This window comes from Arvicanthis niloticus, chromosome 11 (genome assembly GCF_011762505.2).
Source record: "Arvicanthis niloticus isolate mArvNil1 chromosome 11, mArvNil1.pat.X, whole genome shotgun sequence".
Taxonomy (NCBI): domain Eukaryota; kingdom Metazoa; phylum Chordata; class Mammalia; order Rodentia; family Muridae; genus Arvicanthis; species Arvicanthis niloticus.
This window is the reverse complement of record NC_047668.1, coordinates 41,078,990-41,101,039: the sequence shown is the minus strand read 5'-3', so window position 1 is coordinate 41,101,039 and position 22,050 is coordinate 41,078,990. Positions and strand designations below refer to the sequence as shown.

The window sequence follows — 22,050 nt, the reverse complement described above, 5'->3', positions numbered from 1 at the left end:
ACTGTACTACAACCATGCCTGGTGCCTGAGGAAGAACGTGAGTACTAGGAATTGAACCTGTGTCTTCTGGAAGAGCAGCCAGTGCTCTTAGCCATTGAGCCATCTTTCCCCAGTCCAGCTGCTTTTAAGGACTTGCTTTAGCATCGATGAATTTATTGTCTGCTTGGGCCTGCCCTTCCACATCTCTGTGCTTCTCTCATGTAAAGCATAGGCTGGGCCTGGGAGAGCAGGCTCTTTTCCTAGTAAAGCCAGTGTATGCATGTGGGGTCAGGATGGGCAATTGACAGATAATTAGGAGATAGGAGATGGTCCTGAGAGCAGGAGAGAACTGTGTACTGTTGTGTTCTGTGCTGGATTGTGAGTCTACTTCTGTGGACTGACCATTCTCACTTCTCTCAGTGAATTCAGTGTGGTGAGGAGAGGGGAGTAAAGAGGAGAGGCTGGTTTGGTGTAGTGGTGAGCTAGGGTGGGGCGCAGGTGCAGCAGAGAACTCTGGGTGTGTTCAGCTTGAACTTTGTGTAGAGTGGTATTTGTAGTTTGTTGGTACAGTCTGGCAGCTCATAAAAAGGCTTCCCTTGGGCTGCTTAAGAGCAGTTGTTCTTCTAGAGCTCACGGGTTTAAGCATGCATGACTCCAGTTGCAGGAGATCAGTTACCTTACTCTGATCTCTGCATGCATCAGGCCTCCGTGTGGTGCTCAGGTTTATATGCAGGCATACTCTCATACACATAAAATAAATAAGGAAGTCTAAACAAAAGTTTTATTTATTAGTGTTTCTATATATCTTGCATGCATTTTGTGATAACAGGCTTGTGGGGCACGTGACCCATGGGGTTGGGGGGCTGTGGCATGTAAACCATGGTGTGCACATGGAAATTACACAGTGACTTTGGAGTGAGTTCGCTCCAGTCCTTGGATTCCACTGCAATGCCTGGCTTTTTATGTGAGTACTGGAAATCTTTATCATTTTAGCTTTAAAAAAAGTACTCTACTTTCTGAAAGCCCGTTATATATTTCCTGGTAGTCTATTGTGTCTATATTAATTTAAAATCCATTTTTTCTTTTTTATAAAGACCTGTAGACATTTATTGACTGGATTTAAATCTAATGATTACTACGGGAGAAATTAATACTTTCATGATACTGGTTTTCCCTATCTGAAAACAAAGTGCCTTTTTGCATATTCATGTATTAAAAAAATGTCTTCCTGGGCAGGAGAGGTAGCTCAGAGGTTAAGAGGTTAAGAGAAAACTGGCTGTTCTCTCAAAGGACCCAGGTTCAATTCTCAGCATCCACATGGCGGCTCAGAACTTTCTGTAACTCCAAGGGAGCCGACATGCTCACACAACATACATATAAGTAAAAAATAAAAAATAGAAATAAATTATATATACATTATTTTTAAAAAGTCTTCCAATAGCATTTAAAATTTTGCTTATGTAAGCGTATATATATATATATTATGTATATTTTTAAGATTATGTTTACTTACTGTTTCTTGTTGCCATTGCAGGTGGGATTTTGAGTTTCAGACATATTTTCTCATTGACTGTTATCCTGTGATAGCTGTTGATTTCTCTCCTGGGTTGAGATCAATGCTTGTCCGAGAGCACATTGCTGATTAATAACAGTTGGATGCCAACACCACTCTGCCACCCACTTTGCCTTCTCCCCTGTATTGCTCAGTAACTGATATCTATCTATCTATCTATCTATCTATCTATCTATCTATCTATCTATCTATCTATCATCTATCTTATCTATCATCTATCTGTTATCTATCTATCATCTATCTATCTATCATCTATCTATCTATCTATCTATCATCTGTCTATCTATCTAGGTTTTTTTTTTGATAAGACTGTTTAGTTTGGCAATATGGAAGGCTAGAAATCTAAAAGCAAGTCTGACCTGACTTTTACTATTCTTTGGTAATTTTATACATTTATATAATGTATTTAGATCAAGAAATTTGAAATCCAATCTGATGTGGACTTTTAAATTATTCTTTTGGAAATATTCTTTTCCTTCTTTTTGTTATTTTAGAGTTATGGGTGGTTGTGAGCCACCTGACGTAGCGGCTGGGGTCTGAACTCAGGTCCCCTGGAAGAGCAGCAGGCACCCTTAACTGTTGAGCCATCGCTCCAGCCCGTTCTTCCTTCTCTTTTATATTTTCTTAGAATGTAAAAAACAAATCTAGTGCTATTTTTATGTTTATGTGCTATCAAAGAAGTAATAAATTACTGAGTAACATTTTATAATCCTAAAACACAATTAGCATTATGTGTTTTAAAGTCAATTGTGACTTTAAGGAAACTATATATTGCTTGGTATTTTACCAAAAATTGTGGGCTGAGTGTGGTGGTGCAGGCCTTTAATCCCAGCACTTCGTAGACAGAGGCAGGTGGGTCTCTGTGCTTTCAAGGCCAGCCTGGATCTAGAAGAGAGTTTCAGAACAGCCAGAACTACATAGAGAGACCCTGTCTCCAACAAAACATCGGATGACAAGGAAATTGTTATAAAACCCCCCAGAAAGACCCACTTTTCTTAGGAGGCTAGTATCTGCATACATTTGACCAGGCCAGGAAGCTTGGAAATGTTATTTCCCTAATGGCATTTGATAATTGGTCTGACCTATGGTGGAAAAAGATCTTGTGGTCTCAGGTTTCTCAGAAATTCCCCTTTGGGAAAGATACTGAGGGTCAATATGTTATCTTTTTCAGAAGACCACAGTGTCATGTCCTCAAAAAGAAAGCTTTTGTGCTTACTCAGCACCCGTGTGGAGATTACTCATGCCCACATTTGTGCCCTCTAGGTGGTGGAGCCACCAAGAGGAGCCTTGTTTAGGCCAGGAAGAGGTCTCAGAAGTAACCCTGAATCTGAGCATTAGGTCTCTGAAGGGAGGCTGAGAAATTCTGAGCATCTGTCACTCAAGAGTGTCCAGGTCCTGAACGTGAACCCCTCCTCTGTGATAGTGTTGCAGCCTCACATAGCTCTTGTTTGTGGGTTAGGATGGTGTCCTCACAGTCCTGTTCTCTAGAAGCTTGCCTGTAAGCTGCAGGGGGATTCTGGGAGAAGCACAGGTACAGAGTATTTGCAAAGGTAACCACGGCAAAGGTAAAGACTGCAGGACATAGGCTGTGTCTGTGTAGAGAAGGGCAGGAGCTGAGGGAGAAGTTGGTGATTTGCTGTAAAGAGGCCATAGACAGCACAACTGCCCATAAGTCCATCCAGACAAACTTCAAGATGTTTGTAGCAGTGGAACAGGTTGGCTTATGAAGGGAAATAATGAGCTTGCCTGTGGGAGCTGGAGGTAGGGTGACACACCCACACCTTCCCAGGGTGAACACACATGATGGGGACAACAGCACGGTCTTTCACGGCACTTCCGGTTTCAAGATTTTATATGGTTAACATGCACAGTAAACGTAAGGTATGAATATGCCTAACATAATTTAATACTAGCTAACTTTAGGTTCCATGACTTGTCATGGTGTTTTCATTACACATAGAAAACAACATTGTGAGTTTATTTCTTAGGACTCAGCTGCTTAGAAATAGCAGGTATAGGTTTTTCATTTATTTTTCTTTTCATTCATTCATTTATTCATTTTTTATGAATACAATCCCCTTACACCAAAGGGTACAAGACTTAAATGGTAGAGGCAGGCTGGCTGTTTACCAACTCTGGTTTTTCTTGTCTTAGACTGTAGCTTGCACACACATTTCTCAGCTTGCCTTGGTAGAGCTTTAGCCTGGTCTGTAAATACCAGCTACAAGGAACTGTGGTCCATCTTTAGTCCAGGGCTCTGTAGAAACAAGCGATCGTCTCTCATGCTTTTATGGCTCCTGCTGGATACCTGGATGCTCCAATGATGATGTTATGGATGATGGGGTCACAGAGCAGCTAGAGCCAGGCTCTTTAAATCACAGCAAGGCAGAGCAGCCTTGGGCTGTCATGTGACTTTCTGTTTTGTTGCAGCTGTTACAAACTTTTTATGTCTATTTACTATAGCACCTAGCGTAACCATAACTAATACATAAAATTAAAAAAAAAAAATAAGAGCAGTGCCTAATATATCTTTCCTGTTTGTAACCTGTACCCTCCTGCCATAGATAAGCACTTAGGTGACCTCAGTGACAGTCACCGTCATATTTGCTACAATTGTATCTCTTACATGGACTTCCTCGGCCAGTATGGATTATTGCTTGCATTTTGGAATCTTTAGTGAACTGTTGTTATATGTTTATATATGTATGTATTCTGAATGGGCTCAGGAGCTGTGTGGCTGCTCTCGCCCAGCAGATTATATTGATTTCAGTACATGGTCCTTTAACGTGCCTCCTGTAAGGGGCTATTCTGTTACCTGCAGTACTCTGTCAAGTGTTTCATTGGATAAATATATCATAATATGCTTGTTCATTTTGCCATTGAAGGTTTTTTGTTTGTTTGTTTTTTGAGACAGGGTTTCTCTGTGCAGCCCTGGCTGTCCTGGAACTCACTCTGTAGACCAGGCTGGCCTCGAACTCAGAAATCTGCCTGCCTCTGCCTCCCAAGTGCTGGGATTAAAGGCATGCGCCACCACCGCCTGGTGGTTTTATTTTATTTTTTTAAAATTCTTTTTGCTTGTGGCCATTATGAACAATATCGTATTTGAACACATTATATTTCAATCAGTGCTCATGTTCTTCCTATAAACAGTGGAGTGGTTGGCTGCACATGGACTGTCTGTAAGAAAATGCCAAGCAGTTTTCTAAAAAGTTCATGTTGGCCTTGTGTAAGAAATCCCATTACTTAGACATTGAAGTCTACACTTAATACTGTGGCGCGCCAACCCTGACCAGCAGGAATTAAGACAGGGAACAACTGGTTCCTTCTCACAGCAGCTTACTCAGGATGCTTAGCAGTTGGTAGTCAAGATGGCGAGTCCACGATCCCTTCCCGGGCGCAGCTTATAAACCCTGCCAGGAGCCCATGAACTCATGCCACGTGCACCATACAGCTGAGGTCACTAAACAGCAAAACAAGCTATGTGGGATAAACAATATATTTAACAGAGTGTGCTTAAGCTGTTATAGGCTTTTGAAAACCAAGTCTTTCATCAGGATATATGGTTCCAGATGGCTGCAAAGTTGATCTAGCCGCTTTCTACTAAAGTCGGCTCCCAACAAATACTACCAGACTTTAAAGACTGGCTTATATGATAGGTGTGTAATAAGGTCTTATTTAGGGCTTAGCTAGTCTCATTCATAAAGATTTAAAACATGATTCTTTGTATCTGGGCCCCATCATTTCTGTTTAAATTTGAGGTTGATCTATAGCAGATTGTGGCTGGAAACGACATTTGTTTTATAGTTAGCTGCATAAGAGTTTTACCCGCAAAAGTCATAAAAACATTCAGTCCCATTTCTAACACAGGGATAGCCAAGAGTCTCTAACTTTCCAGTGGGTGGTTGTGCACTAGCTCTCCCAGATGGAGCTGAGCACAGCATCCCTGAAGCTGAAGATGTTCTGTCTTTGGAGCCTGCAGAGCACCCTTGATCTTTGACCCTTAGCTGTCTGCCTCATTCCTTTTCATTCTCCTTCTCCTCAGTGCAGTCTCACAAATACTGTTCATGAGGAGGGACCAAGAATGAGAATGTGTAGTATACAAAGCATATTATTGCAAAGTAGCATTAGAACAGGGCATCCCATTGAAGTCGGTTGGTGTTCGTGATCTCCTTTGTAACAAGCATGTTCGAAACATTATTTCACTGTGTTCTACATACAGTTATTACTGTTCTGTTGGAACAGGATCTCATTATGTTACCCAAGCTAGGGTTGAACTCCCTGGATTCAAGAAATCTTTCTGCCCCAGTCTCCCAAGTGCTGGAACTGTAGGCATATGGCACTATTCCTGGTATAAAACTAACTAGATACTTTCATTAAAGAAATTACTCATACTAAACCTTTGAAGTTGTTTCATATTTGCACTTAAGGCCCATCTCAGTTCAGAGAGTAGCCACAGACAAGCACTCGTGGCCACATGTGGTTCTTGGCTTTCAAAGTAAACAGTGTAAACACGTTAGGAAATTGGTGTGGTAAGCGCATTGTTTGTTATGCATCGTGAACACCTGGGGACCCCTCTACCTGGCCTAGTAAATAAAGTTTAAAGCTAAAAAAGATCGAATGCAGTCTGTTGTCCAAACAGGATATGACTGTGTACATTATTAGTATACACAAAAGCCTGTGCTCCCTTAGCCTATGAGAAAATGGGAAAGGTTCTGTTTGCTGTCATTTTAGAGTGGGACATGTCACTCAGGAAAACTCAGGAGTGAGGGCAATAAGATATTCTACTTAGAAAGGGCTTCTGGCTCTGGGAGGTTACCATGGTTAAAGTAGGAAACAGATTAACATATTAATGGCCAAAGTGGTTTCTCTCATTCTGCAACTTAGTTTCTGATTCATCAGCTATTTTCTGGTTTTTCTTTTAAAAAACAAACTAACACATGCACAGCTACACAATACCTATTCAGGCAGTGCAGCTATGAGTGTGCTGCCCAAAGCCAAGGCACACATGTGCCATGGAGGAAACCACTTTTCTAGAAGAATCAGAGATACAGATAAAAGGCCAGCCACAGACTGACAGATGCTGTCTGCAAAACAGTGGATTCAAATAAAGACGTCTTAGTCACAAGGAAAATTAAACCTACTAGAAAAATATGAAAAGGATATCAAGTAGAAGCTTAATGTCCAACAGATCTATTAAAAAAAATGACATTTTAAAAAAAGTAGTGAGATAAAATCTTCTGTTTTCTAACTCCGCAAAAATGCAAAGTCTGGCAGGACCAGATGTTAGATGTTGCCAGGCATGTGTAAGACTGGCACTCGCTGCTGAGTGGGCGCCTGAGCAGGCCCAAGCTGCTTAGGAGAGCAGTTTAGTCTATGAAGTTCAGTGGAAGATGCTTACCTGTGAGGCTACACCCACACAGTCACGCCACAGAATACTGCTCAACAGGCCAGTAAGCAAGGTGTGGTGTGTTTCTCACCAGACGAATGCCAGGACGAAGTGTTAGGAGTAACGGCAGCTCAGTCTGTTTTTACCATTTAGAAAGTTAAACATTTAAAGTGGTACAGTATAGAAAATGCATAAATGTGTGAAAACACAGGGGAGTTCTACAGTCATTTTTAGACTGGTCTTGTGAGGAATGGAAGGGAGAGGGTTGGGAAGGAGTAGTTTGCGCAGGCGTAAGCTTGCACACACCGGGGCGTTACAAGTCTTTCTCTGTTCCTTCTTTCATCTAATGCCTGGTGTCTAGTTTTTCTAGGCTGCAGCATATGGAAACAGAGTAGCCTCTAGGTTGGTACCATGGCCTCTGGTGTAGGAGTGCCTGGTGCTCATCTGCTGATGGCTGAGCTACCTCCAGTAAGCACAATATGGTAGATATGCATAGAGTCTATGGTGATGACAGTAATGATAGCACGTGGTACACAGCAGGCTTGTATCTGTAGTTATGTGTTTAGTGAGTGCATGCGTATGCATAGACTGGCTTGGCTCTTACTCTCTACCTCGTACTTCATCTTGGTGATCATCTCCTATGTCAAGACAGGCAAATCACATATGTCTTTTTTAACCACATTAAAAACATTTAATTATATCCAATTTGTGCTTTATTTTTTGTGACTGGTGTGTTACATTCTTCTTCCATGTGACTTTTTCTACTATCTTCCAAGAGTTTTTTGTGTACATATTTTAATTCTTTTTTGAGACAGTCTCACTATGAAGCCCAGTCTACCCTGATCTTGACTCCCTCCCATCTCACTGCCCAGGTGGCTGGAAGGAGTGTATTTTAATACAGACTGACCCATTGTCATGTGCCTCGTAGATATGCATAATTTTTTACATTGTTACTTACAGTAGGTGGTTTTTGTTGCATAGGAGCTTTATGTAGGAAATCTATTTTATTTATTTATAAATTATTGTTAAATTATTATTTGGATTAGATAATATATATTTGTTTACATTGTTATCTAGGATGTATACTTAGGTGCTAATTACATCTAGTCAGGATAAACTTGGATTTGCTGCAGTAACAAGCCATTCCTAAGACAGGTGTAAAGCATCATTTCTTCCATCCTAAGACTGGTATAAAACATTACTTCCTTATCCCTCCATGTCTGGACATGGGTTGGCCCAGAATCCTTTGCTCCTCAACATTTCTGGGACATGGCAGACAAAAAGGCAGATCTGACCATGGTTGTTCTGACCTTGAAGCAGCACACCACTCCTGCTTCCAACCTCCCTCCAAAAGAGTTGGGATACAGGGTCTCACTAATGGGTCACTGTGCTCCTCACAGTTGGAGAGAAGTTTTCAGTTTCATTGGACATTGACATTTATAAATTGTCTATGCTGTGTTGTCCAGTGTCCTTGTGTGGGTCATAATTTTTCCACAAGAGACTTTCTTTTCTTTGGTTTTACAGTATTTTCCCTCACTTACCTTTTGCCTTCTTTCCCTTGTCATATAGTCTTAAGAACTTATATAATTAAAACAAAACCTGTCAATCTTTTCTTTTATAATGTCTGTGGTTTCTCTTTGGAAAAACTTATTCCTAATGGCTTTTTACAAATTTACTTTTGGACATTACTACTTTCTTTGAATGTCCGCATTTTTCAAATTTCTTCCTGTTGTCCTGTGTCTTAGTTAGGGTTTCATTGCTGTGATGAGACACCATAACCAAAGCAGCTCTTCTGAAGGACATTTAATTGGGGTTGGTTTATAGTTTCAGAAGTTTGGTCCATTATCATCATGGTAGGAAACATGGCAGCATGCAGGCTGACTTGGGGCTGGAGGAGCCAGGAGTTCTGCATCTTGACCTGAAGGCAGCAAAAGGGGATGAACTGTCTCACCAAGAATAGCTTGAGCACATATAGCCTCAAAGCCCACCTTTACCCTGACACTCTTCCTCCCACAAGGCCCACATCTACTTCAACAGGGTCACACCTCCTAATACCTAATAGTGCCACTTTTTTTTCCTTTCCTTTTCTTTCTCTTTTCTTTTCTTTTCTTTTTTCTTTCTTTCTTTCTTTCTTTCTTTCTTTTTTTTTTTTTTTTTTTTTGGTTTTCGAGACAGGGTTTCTCTGTGTAGCCCTGGCTATCCTGGAACTTACTCTGTAGATCAGGCTGTCCTCGAACTCAGAAATCTGCCTGCCTCTGCCTCCCAAGTGCTGGGATTAAAGGCTTGCGCCACCACCGCCTGGCTTTTTTGTATAGTGCCACTTTCTAAGGGCCAACCATTCAAACACATGAGTCTATGGGGACCATACATATTCAAACTACCACATCCTGACTTCCTCCCATTTCCCACTTCCAAATTATCAGGTCACTGGAGCAGGATGCAGCTCTTCTGTGTCGGGAGAGCTGGGTTCTAGATACGAGAATCTATGATGTGCAAGTCCCTTAGGTAAAGTGTACACCATTAACCATTCAGTATACATCCTTCCATTCATTTAAATCATCGCTAGATGACCAAAAATACCTAGTCCACTGTAAATGCTGTGTGAACAGTTGCTTCACTAGGCTTTTGGGAAATAACAAAAGTTTGTACAGGCTCAATACAGATATATTTTTTCAGGTACTTTCAACTCATGGTTGGTTGAATCTTAACAATGTGCAGCCTGCAGATAGAACTGATTCTATTGCTAAAAGGAGAGCTTTACGTGTGTGTGTGTGTGTGTGTGTGTGTGTGTCCATACACATAGGCACAGAGGTCAGAAGACATCGTGCAGGTATCAGTTTTCTCCTCCCACCATGTGGGTTCTGGGTACTAACTCAAGTTTTCAGGTGTGGTGTGTGCTGTTACCTGTGTGCCACCTCACTCACCCCTCTTAGGATGTGGGTCGTATTGGAAAGGAGGGAACAAGGGTCAGAGAGAGGGGCAGGAAAGACAAAAGAAGAGAGAGTTGTAGAAAGAGAGAAAACAAACCCCACATAGGACATAGACCAAGATGGCCTAATTCTGCTTTGCAGAGAAAGATTTGCAGAGAAAGAGAAAGGTAACTTTAGGCTTTAATAGTTATAGAATACATTTAAGTGCCATCGAGAGAGCCAGCTCCCCAAATGTTGTCCTATGACTTCCAGTGCATAGTGTGGTGTGTACACACACACACACACACACACACACACACACACACACACAGAGAGAGAGAGAGAGAGAGAGAGAGAGAGAGAGAATATTATTTAGAAACTTAAAGAAGAAAATAAAGTTCTTTTATTCTGAGAGGGGGGAAAGGGGGAACGGGATGGTGGTTTGTGGAGGGGTAACTGAGCAGGGGGATATCATTTGAAATGTAAATGAAGGGAGAAAATAAAATGTTAAGTCATGCAAAAACTTCTTTTATTCTGAACTTTCCTTTTAGAAGAAAGCATATATAAAAAGTTGACCTGTACTAAGCCAAATATACACCAACTAAGCCAAATATACAACAACCAGACAAGAGCTCATTGTGTAGGCAGGCTGGCCTCAGACTCAGTCCATCTACCTTAGGAGAACCGGTGTTACAGCTGTGTGCCCCTGTACCAGGCCGCATTAAATGCCTTGGGTCATGCCTGACATCTTTGTAAAGCAACAGACATATTGAGTGAGATTGGTTGGCCACACATGTAGAAGATATAGCACCATTTCCCCACAAGCTGCTCGTCCCTATTTCCTGGTCTTGTCAGACATTGTTATCTTCCACCAATGGCTCTTGCCTTTTCTCACACTCTCATGGCTTAGCCAACTCTGACATCTGTTGCTCTGATTGGTTCACACAACCCCAGCTGTCCCAGTAAGACCAGGTTCTCTTGGCCCAGGGACTGTAACAGCAGCCTTGTACCTGGTCTCTACACACACCTTGTTCTGTGCCTTCCAAGAAAGAAGTTGGGGGTACAATACCTTCTTTATTAAAACATCTTCAATCTTTTGTATTTAATAATTAAATGCCTGTTATACACCGTGGCCACACGGAGGTCCCTCCCCCATCTCTCACAGGCACCCATTTGCCCTTACGTTATTTTTTCCTCAGTCCACCTTTCCCTTATTGTCCAGCACAGGCTCTCATTCTTCAGGGTTAGAGGACTCTGTATTCGATAGTCTTTTAAAAAATTCAGTCTTGTGTGTCAGAAACTGTGTTTGTGCGGAGTGAGGCCTGATCTCACTGTCCTTGGTGTGAAAGAGCATGTGTTAAGGATAGGTGATCACAAAGTCTCTGAAATCTCATCTTACAGTGCTTCTGCCGCAATCACAATTTCCTTTATGCTATATAAATATATAAAGTGAGATGAGGGCGAGCCATGGGGAGAAAAAAAAAAAACTCCGGCGGCGTTGGGACCACTGGCCCTGCCTACTGTTGTCACCTGCTTTTGACATTCACTTTTCAAGCTTGTTCTTAAACTATTTACTGTACAACTTCTAAAAGGCTCTCTAACGTCTGCCAAAGCTCCTGTGTGTCTGCTTGCTTTTTCTGTTAGATACTAGTTTCCCTGAGAAAGGGTTAAGACCTTGTGTTTCCAGATTGCTTGTGTTTTTGTCTATTGTAAATGTTCTATAAATTTCTTGCTTAATTAAGGGATATTTGAGAGAGAGGACTAAAGTACTTGAAAGTTTTAAAGTCTCTGGAGCACGTAGATACACGTTAGTAGTCAGCGTCAAGAACAGTGGTTTTTCTAATATATTTACTTTTGGCTCATTTTCAGAAACACAGTTAAAACTCTTTAGGAGAAGCAAGTGCTAGAACCCATCAGTAAAACATTTGTCTTGCACTTAGTATGTTTCAGAGGACAGTGGTCTCTCAGACACAGACAGCAGTGCTGGTTGCTCTCATCACAAGCTAAGGCAAGAAGCTACTTGTCTGTGACTGCAGGAAGAGGATGTTTTGTATGCAGGCTCTAAGAAATATTTACTTGCACATTTCATAAGAATGAGTTTTGGAAGAGAGAGTGGGCAGCTTTCCTTAAGCCTTTAAATTCCATGAGACCCTTGTTCTCAGGCTGTTGGTTGGGAGAGAGCAGCTTCAGGCTTGCCTCTGCGTGTGAGGAGCTTGGCTCTGAGCATGTGCTGGGTTTAATGGTAGCCCTGCTAGACCTGGGGATGTGTGTGATCCTCGCCCAGCACACCTCCGGGGCTCTGTGTCCCACCTGTTGTCATTCACCCTTGCCACTCCCCTAGCTAAGGCACAGTAGTGATGCTTAGACCCCAGAAGCCCCACTATGCTCCCACTTCCATTGACAGTCCTTTGCCCCCATCTCACCAACTTCTGGAGACTCAGGGGAGGTGGCTCTGCCCTGAGCATTGTGGGAAACTTGGAGCTTCACTTTTCTACCACTTGTGAAGACCTGAGTCATCTGAATAGGTTTCTCTGTCCCTTCACCATAGAGTACCCTGTACTTTCTATCCCTGTGTCTCTGCTGTTGGCCCTTCCCTTCCAGGTAGCCTGCCACACATGACCTCACCTTGGCACGCCTGTCTCCTACCAGTTGCAGTGCAGGAAGTAGATATTGACCCATCACCCAAACTTAAAGCTCCTCCCTGGGAAACACATCATTTATTGGTTTCAGGTTTTTTTGTTGTTGTTATGTTTTGTTGTTGTATACTAGAAGAACTCAGTTTTATAGTAACTGTGGTATTTTTCTTTCCTTTTTTTTTTGTCTTTAGAAATTAAATGTAACATTGAAGTTCTAGTCTGTTGCTAACACAGAATTTTAATTTTTCTTTACAGGTCAACTTTGTAGTGTGCCAACTATTTGCCTTGTTAGCAGCCGTTTGGTTTCGAACTTATCTACATTCAAGCAAAACTAGCTCTTTTGTCAGACACGTAGTCGCTACTCTTTTGGGCCTTTATCTTGCATTTTTTTGCTTTGGATGGTAAGTAATTATTTTGATCATGTTTAAGTGAATGCTGTTAGGTATTTTTGAGACTTGAGTGTGTCGAGGGTTACATTATACAGGGGTTTGTTCTGAAATGTACTTACAAAGTTTTCTTTCAAGGCTCCTTTTCAAAAATCTTCACTTCTAGTCTAGGAATGATGGATTGGGAATTAGATCTCTTGATTTTTGTCCTAGAGAAGATTTACTTTTTATAATTTATGAACAGGGGCCTGAGAAGGATTTATACAGACAGTCTGTTGTTAAGTAGTTCTTTCCACTCACCTTGCAAATATTTTATGCCAAGACAACCAATAAATTACTGTGTTGTTTGTTCCTTTGGGTTTTCTCTGTGCTGTTGGCTCTGACAAGTCTGGGAAAGCGCATTTGACTGACTCTTGTACTGTTAGCACAAGAGGCTTTTGTTTGTTCTTGGTGGAGTAAAATTGTTTAAGAGAGAAAAGTTTTTACTCAGGATCTCCCCCCCCCCCTTGTGTGTGTGTGTGTGTGTGTGTGTGTGTGTGTGTGTGTGTGTTAGGTCCAGTCTTCCTCACTGGGTTAGCCTGAGAGCTTACACGCCCGTGGTGCTTCTTGGCACTTGCTGCATGTCTGACAGAGGAAAACAAGGCAGGAAGGTGCTCAGTCACTTTTGGCAAGACAGCAGAGCCTTCATGTGGAAGGGCTTTCCAGTGACTCGCCGTGTTCCCTCCTTAATGAGCACTCCATTTACAGATGGGGACGCTGGGTTTGCTCTTCTGCAGGCACCTGTCTGAGCAAGAAGGCAGAGAGTCAGATGTGTACTCACTTGATCTGTGCATGCGTGGTTTCCATGGCCCGCTGGCTGGCAGGTGCCACTCCTAGGCTAATGCTTGCCTGTCTTCAGGTATGTGTGTTTTATCCTAACAAGGGAGGCAGTACCTGGTATCTCTTAACCTGCCCTTGTGTGTTCTATCCTAACAAGGGAGGCAGTACCTGGTATCTCTTAACCTGCCCTTGTGTGTTCTATCCTAACAAGGGAGGCAGTACCTGGTATTTCTTAACCTGCCCGTTGCCTCCAGCAGTCGCAAATGTTTCCTAGGACTTTATGAAAAATCAACTAAGAATAAGTTATCCGTGTCTATCATAAATCAATCAACTGAGCATAATTTATTCCATCTCTGCCATATTGACCTTGACTGGCTCTTTAATATAGGTTATGGTACTGTACTGCCTGTGGTGGGTGTAGTGTTGTGATTCTGCCATTGTCTTAAGACTCAAGTAGATGGTCCTTTTTACTTTTTGGATGATGTCAAGTTTATATGACCACAGTTTTCTCGGGTTTCTGCTTTGACTTGGAAGAGGAGGTAGTATGTGTTTTTAAGCATCATAGAACATTTCCAACGTAGACTAATGTGATGGACTGTGACACGCTCATTACCTAGCTTCAGTACTTACTAACCTCCCGCCCTTATTTTATCTTTCCCTGACTTTCTAGAGCATCTTGAAGTGTGTACATCCACTCATTAGTAGCTAAGTATTTCATATGTATGTAGCATGTTTTCCTGAGAGTTGGGGACATTTCTAGCTCAGGTTGGTCTAGGAACCTCTTCACTTTGTGCTCTGTGGAAAAGCTGATGTGTACACTGGGCAGGGGAAGGTGAGGGTGAGGCAGAGTGAGCGAGTCTCTCTGCAGTCCTTTGCTGAGGACTTTTATAGTGTTAAGTCTTCATGGATACCTTATAACCCAGCATCATAGTTACCAGGCTTTAACTCAAGGTTAATCTGTCAAGTCTCAGGTTACATATGGTAACAAGATACTTATTTACTTACTTGGGTTCTTTATTCTTTTTTTTTTTATTGGATATTTTATTTATTTACAATACAGATGTCATCCCCTTTCCCCATTTCCCCTCCCTAGAACCCCCTCTTCCTTTATGCTTTTATACCATTTTGATTACATGCATGTATTAAGGTCAGTTCTAGGTTGAGGGTCCAGAAATACAATAGATGCAAAGGGTTCTTTATTCTTAAAAGAGAGAATTTTTTAAAAATCCTTTGGTTAAGAGGGAAAGAGCGAGCTAGTTTCTTGTTAGCTGGAACTACTTGATGGTAAGTATTATGACTTATTCTTTAGCTTCGAATTTGTTAATGCCTTTTTTTTACAACTTCCTTTTGAAGGACATATTTGCTCTGTAAACATAATTGCTCACTTCACCTACTTCCGTTCAGCCCCCTCCCCTTTTTCTTAGTGCCTACAAGCTTTTTATAAAAATTATTCATTTAAATATCTTTGATAAGACTATACTGTATTAATTGGCCAGTGAGGTGGCTTAGTTGGGTAAAGGTGATTGCCACCAAGTCTGCTGACCTGAGTTTGATCCCTGGGACCCACATGGTTCTTTCCAGATCCAAATTCTGCATGTTGTCCTCTGATTTCCACAGGACTATAGGCATACACCTGTGCACAGGCAACAACAACAAACAAATGTAATATCAACTTCCCAGGAGAGCATAGGGTAGTGAAAGCTTAGATTGAGACACCAGTCAGACCTGGATGGAGTATCAGTGCTCTGTGATTGGCAGCTACTGTCTTTGGGCACCCTAACAATCTCCTTAGCTTTATTTGTCTGTAAAATGGAACCAGAGATTAATTACTGAGGCTTGGAGCACCCCAGGGGAGCACCAGACAGTGCTGGTTAGCGTGAGCAGGGACTGGTCTGTTACAAGGTGTATTTTCCTTAACTGAAAATTCTTGTGATTAGAAGTGTCTGAGTTTGGAATATTTACATAGTCTTCACTGTTTGAAGGTCTCTAATACATAAACCTGCATTCTGGGATGCTCCAAAATAGGAAACTTTTGAGTGAATTTGTTGATTAGGGAGGCTCAAACTGTCTTACCATTATCCAGTTGGTCAAGATTGGGCATGTCTCTGTTTATCCAATCTCATTGTTACTGTTTGTTTCAGATAGTCCTGAATTAGCTCTTTCTGTGCCTCTCTCTAGACACAGGCAACCTATTCCATGTGTTACTTCACAATCCTGGAAACCTGAAGTGGCTAGAGCTTGCTTTCTCTGCACGGGGTACTAATGAGAAGTAGCTCAGTGAGGAGGGGCAGTGTGAGGATCTCTCCAGTGTGGTAACTGGGTAGAACAGACACCTGCTGCCATTTGTGGAGTCCACAAAAAGATGAATTCAGTTGCTAAGCCTGACTTACCACAGCAGCAAAGACTAGCATGATGGGTAGTTGGCTAAATATTGCTCCACACCCAAAAAGGCAGCTAAGCATGCCAGGAGCAGGAGGCTGAAGACTATCAAGGCACAAGGGCAATGTTTGAGGAGTGAAACTGTTGGCTTCAAAGTCTTTGTGTCCCAAGGAAATTTACACAGAAAAGAGAACACTTCAGTAATCCTCAGACATGCTTCTCCACCGTGTTGAAGATCCCTTTAAGTATTAAAGTCCTTCAAAGTACACAACAGTCTGCAGCAGCATCCCTAAAGGTCTGTTAGTAGACCGCTGCTGGTGATAAGACGATACTTCAATTCATTGTTCTAAAGTTTCCTTCTGTTTTCATTTATACTTAATTATGTTTTCCGTCTCCCCAGAGCCCTCTGATTGTAGCAACAGTGCAGGTCATAGCTGTTTTCTGGATGTGTGTATGTGGTGTGTGAACACCTGTGTTTGGGTGGAGTGTGTGTGTAGAGTACAGACTGGCCTCGTCTGGACAGTGGGTAAAGGGCCTATCTTCTTCAGACCTGTCTTGGGTTCTACTCCTTATTTGTAACTTATCTATAGAAAACATACAAATTTTTCCAAATTCATGTTATCTGATAGTCTATGATAAAGTAATTTTAATCATGTGTTAAGATCCTTGTTAATAATTTATACATAACAATTGCAAAGGTTTACTGTAAATCATAGCATCAAAAAGGGAAGTTGAAGGAGGGCGTGTGTGTGTGTGTATGTGTGTGTGTGTGTGCGCGCGCACACACAGGGATGGGTTGGGTTGGGTTTAGTCCCAGAGGTCTGTATCATATTTTGCCTGAAATTTGTGAAGTGACTAGATAGTTTTGTTTTGTTTTGTTTTTCTGAGACAGGGTTTCTCTGTATAGCCCAGGCTGTCCTGGAACTCACTCTGTAGACCAGGCTGTCCTTGAACTCAGAAATCTGCCTGCCTCTGCCTCCCAAGTGCTGGGATTAAAGGGATAAATAGTTTTGTCATTAAAACGCTTGATTTCTGTATTGGGATATTAGAAAGGACCACCATGATCTACAAAGACATCATAGTTAAGTTGCTGTGTTTCTAGAAGGAAGCTCATTAGACTGGAGCCGCTGTGCTCTGAGAATAGATTTGGGTGTTTTTAGTGACTTGTTTTGTGAATGGCACTTAATAAGGTTAGCACAAATCAGAGACGCTGTTGTTGGAGAAGCTGGGGAAACAGGAGTCCTGCCAGGACTTTTCTGAAAGTTGTGTTTATTGACAGCCCCTTGACTTATGAAGAAGGTGGCAGTCCTTGATCCTGATGCCCCGTGCTGCTTTCCTGCTGTTAGGCTATGTGGAGTGCTGGGGCGTTTAACTGGGCTTATGGGGCCTGGTTTTATTTATCTAGCTCCTTTGGCCTGGGGTATGGGGCACTTGTCCAGGGTGTTTGACAAATGTCATTTGGGCTTGGGAAGGTTTAAGTCTTTTTTTTTTTTTTTTTTTTTTTTTTGTATGGGAGTGTTCTAGGTTACACTTGTATTTTTCCATCTGTAGCATTTGAACTTGATGTTTGTGGCTGCTTCTAACACATCCTTACTTTTTATAGGTATGCCTTACACTTTCTTGTACAAAGTGGGATTTCCTACTGCATCATGATCATAGCAGGAGTGGAGAGCATGCACCAGTGAGTATTGCCTGCGTTCATACAGAAAAACACTTTCACCTCGATAGAGCCTGATCAAAAGTAGTAACACAGTCACACTTATTACATGACAGTACTCCAGAAGGGCGATGATTTCTTAAGGAAGCAACACAGTATAAAATCTTGGTGTGTATCCCTCTCCTGTCTGTGCAAGTCAGCGCTGACATTTAAGGATGGGCGGTTGACAGTGAGGACTTGCAATGTGGGGTGTTCAGCAGTACCCCTGGCTCCTACCTATTAGACACTAGAACTCGGAGCTGTGACAAAAAACAGATACACCCTTGAGGTCAGGATTGTTTCTGTTTTACAGCTGCTGTCAAAGTATACAGGTGGTTAGCAGTTGAGAACAGAGCTAAAGTACGTAGATGGAGATTTAGCGGGTAAATTTAGGACTAAGTAACCAGAAGGAACTCAGGAAAGGAGACAAGGAAGTACTGTCCCTTGAACACCAAAGAAGTGGAAGCAGTTTCCCAAGGTAGGGATTCTGAAAGTAGAGACCATACTGAGAAGTAACCAGACCCCTAAAACTGTGTTTGGCGTGCAGTAAACATTTAAAGAATAATACTGAGTCAGTGAATGTTGACTCAGGCAGCTGTGAGATGCATAGCAGCAGCTGAATAATAGCTAGATAGCTGGGCCGGAATGTTACGGGAGGCGCTTGAGAAAACCCAAGACAGGGGCCATCCGTAAACCCTGCTAGTGACATTTGGCATATGGTAGATGTAACTGGATTTCTGAATTCTTAGAACACATGGCTCCAGAAGCTTTACCTAAGAAATCAGAATCTTAGTGCTTGATTAGTACTTCCCTAAATTTAATTTTATCTTGTGTCTTTCGTGGTTGCCTTGATGGGTCATCCCTCCAGTTGTATTATGCTGTCGATTAATTAGTCAGGCTCTGGAGCACAGGAGCTGTAGTGTACAGTATACAAGAGGCTTCATTAGAGGGGCTTACACAACCTGAGGCTGGGTAGTCCCTCAGTGGTCATCTGAGTCCTTGAGTGGCACAGTGAAGAACCAGAGAAGCCAGGAGTTGCTCAGTTCAGGCAGAGGGAGGCCTGAGAACAGAATCAGCAATGATGTGACTCCAGCCTGAGGCTCAAGGACAGTCATTGGTGTGAATCTACACTGACTCTCTGGAGTATGACCCTGGGCAGCAGCCACAGAGCATCCACTCAGGAAGGTCCGAGGGCCAAGACGCCGTGGCTGGTTTCCTCTACATTTTTCTATTGGAAAGTTGGCAAACCTGTTGGATGTTGCTGCCTTCGTTTAGGGCAGGTCCCTTCTGACTTGCTGTCCCACAGGCCAGTTTTTTGAAATGCTCTGACAGACATATATAGAAATGTGCTCTGTGAATCTCCTAGGTGTCCCTCAACTCAGTCACATTGACAAGATTAACCTTCACATGTGTGGTCTCCATTTCCTTCCACAGCCCGTGCTGGGGCTCCTCTTCCTTTTATGGATGTTTAGTTTTAATTTTGATAAGAGGAAAAAGAACATTTTGATAGTGTTCTGGGAGAAGCAATCTTTGTATCATCACAACCCTATTTTAAATGTTTAAAAAGATTATTTATTTATGTATATGTGTGAGTGCCAACATGTCTGAATGTGTATCACACTTATGTATGCAGTGCTTTCGGAGTCCAGAAGAGGGCGTTGGCTCCTGTAGAACTGGAGTTATAGCCATGTGGATGCTGGGATCCCAACCTCGATTCTCTGCAAGGGCAGCAGGTGTTCCTCTGAGCACCTCTCTCCAGCCCCTACAGACCTATTGTAAAGCCTTGTACAGATGACAGGTTCAGGGCGATACTTCATAACTGGTGAAAAAAAGTTGTGCTTCTCACCTGGAGAGGAGGAGGAAAAGCAGATGAAGTTGCTGGAAACAGAGGACTAGGCCACTGGAAAGTGTGATGGGCTTTTGTGTTGGAATGGTAGTTCATAGCTTAAAAAAAAAAAAGTTATGCCTTGTCCTGAAAGGCAAGAGTTGTCTGTGGAGTCAACGTCTTCACACTTCAGACTTGTACTGTACAGGATGGCAGCTGCTAACTACATGTAGCTCTGTAAGTTTGTGTGGTTGTTTATTTGTTCATTGGATTTTCAAGATAGGCTTTCTCTGTGTAACACTGACTGTCCCAGAACTCTGTAAATCAGGCTGGCCCCCAACTCAGTGATCCATCTGCCTTTGTCTCCCTCCAGACTGATGGGATTAAAGGTGTCAGTTCCCATGCCCACCTCTAGCTCTGTGTTAGTGTAAATTCATTAAAATTTAAAATGCGTTTTTAGCCCAATGTGACATACACCTTTATCCCAACACTCAAGCTGAGGCGTGAGATTTCTACATTTGAGGTCATCTTGGACTATGTAAGACTGTCATAAAACAACAACAAAACAATAAAACACCCAAATAATAATACAAACAATATAGTAAGTATTAAAGTAGTCTGACAGGGTCAGACGTGTGTACATATGAATAACACTAAATAGATTCAGTAGGGTGTGTGTATATGTGTGGGTGTATCTATGTGTGTGTGCAACAATAATAATTTTGGAGGAAGAGGTCATGAATTTGAGAAGGAGGAAATGATGCAAACATTATTCATGTACAGGATTCTCAGGAAGGAATTGCAATACTAAAAGTCAGTGTCCGGCATGTTGAGTGGCGGTCTTGGCCAGTGCACATAGAGAGCATTTCTGTCATTGCGACAGTTCTCGATAGCGCTGTGTGGTGGTGTGCAGCTGTGCAGGGTGAGTAGTGCCGCCCCCTCCACAGTAACTTTTCAGGGAGAATGTGCTTCTTGTCCATGCACTCTTATGGGCACTAGAACTCAGTGCTGGCTTCTGTCACTGCTGATGGAGTTAGCGGGAGGCCTGGCCTTTTGAGTTGCTGGTGTTAAAAACAAATAGTAGGTAGATAAACAATTAGAAAAATGGGTGTTTTGGCCTCTTTTTCTTGGTTGCTTCTATTTCAGATCACACACATGGGATTTTACCTTTTCTTTCTTGTTTTCTTCTTGCTAACATATATTTCTTCTTTTCAGTGTAGTTTTACATGATGTAAATATTTAATCTGAAGAACCAGAGTTTAAATCCTTAACAATGAAAGCTTTGTACTTTTCTGAGTGCATAACAGTTTTGTGATTTTTATGAGATATTCATTATATAATTGTTATACTTTATGTAACATCACCATGTGTTAGTCAAAATATTTTAATGTACTATAAACTTGATTTCTATAGCTCCCTTTTTAAAACACTCATATGCGCTGTATCATTCAGATCCATATCTAGATAATTTATTAGAACTTTATCTAGGGGCTAGAGAGATGGATCAAAAGTCATTAGCGAAGAGCACTTGTTCTAACTGTGTGTGCCAGCGCTTGCAAGACAGAGTCAAGTAGATATCTGTGAGTTAGAGCCCTGCCTGGTCTAAAGAGGGAGTTCTGGATCAGCCAATGAGACTCTGTCTCAAGAGCAAAACAAAACAAAGGAACAACAAAACAAAACAAAGAGCACTTGCTTTTGCAGAGGACAGGGATTCAATTCCCAGTAACCACCTGTAACGCCACTTCCAGGGCATCCCATGTCCTTTTCTGACCTCGGGCATCAGACATGCATTTGATGCACAGACATTCATGCAGGCAAAACATTAGTATACATAAAGACATCTGAAACAAAATAAAACAAACAAACAAACAAAAACCCCAAATCTATTCTGGAATCCAGTGATTTTTTTTTCTAGGTAGTATTTTCATGTAGGCTTTGGAGTTGGGGGGAGGGTTTGGGTGAGTTGGGGGAGGGTTTAAGTGAATTGTTGGGGAGGGGTTGGGTGAGTTGTATTGTGGGGGAGGGGTTAGGTGACAGGCACTCAGAAGAGTGTTTAGAAGCAGAACAGCCTGCATGTCTTACTAGTAGGTCTAGGCTGCTATGACAAAAATGCTAGAAACTGGTGACTGATAAAACAGCAGAAACTTATTTCTTGAAATTCTGGAGGTTGGACAGTCCAAGATCAAGTGGCAGCAGACTTTGTGTGTCTGGCTAGAACTGCTTCCTGGTTCATACTCAGCCCTCTTCTGTCTTTGACCTTGAGGTCAAAGGTACAAAAGTGTGTGTTCTTGGTCTCCTCTGTGAGGTCTTTTTTAAAACCCGTGTATGAGGCTCCTGTATGACATCACACACACAGCCGCATCTCCAGATACCCTTGTGTAGACATTAGGTGTCAACACCAGCTCTTGAAGGACACTAACATTTTAGATCACGATGGACTAGGATATTAACTCCTAATTAAT

The 22,050-nt window shown here is 42.0% G+C and overlaps 1 protein-coding gene across 4 annotated transcripts in view; it reads left to right on the top strand.

Moving 5' to 3' along the window:
• Window positions 1-22,050, top strand: part of Mboat2 (membrane bound glycerophospholipid O-acyltransferase 2) — a 125,556-nt gene that overhangs the window by 32,330 nt on the left and 71,176 nt on the right. For 3 of the 4 annotated variants that reach the window (XM_034514649.2, XM_034514650.2, XM_076942070.1), the window contains exons 2-3: window positions 12,739-12,884; window positions 17,671-17,748. The exons of the other annotated variant lie outside the window; for it this stretch is intronic. In XM_034514649.2, coding sequence (XP_034370540.1) covers window positions 12,739-12,884; window positions 17,671-17,748 — 224 coding nt within the window. The remainder of the gene's footprint in view (window positions 1-12,738; window positions 12,885-17,670; window positions 17,749-22,050) is intronic. 4 annotated transcript variants of the gene reach the window in all.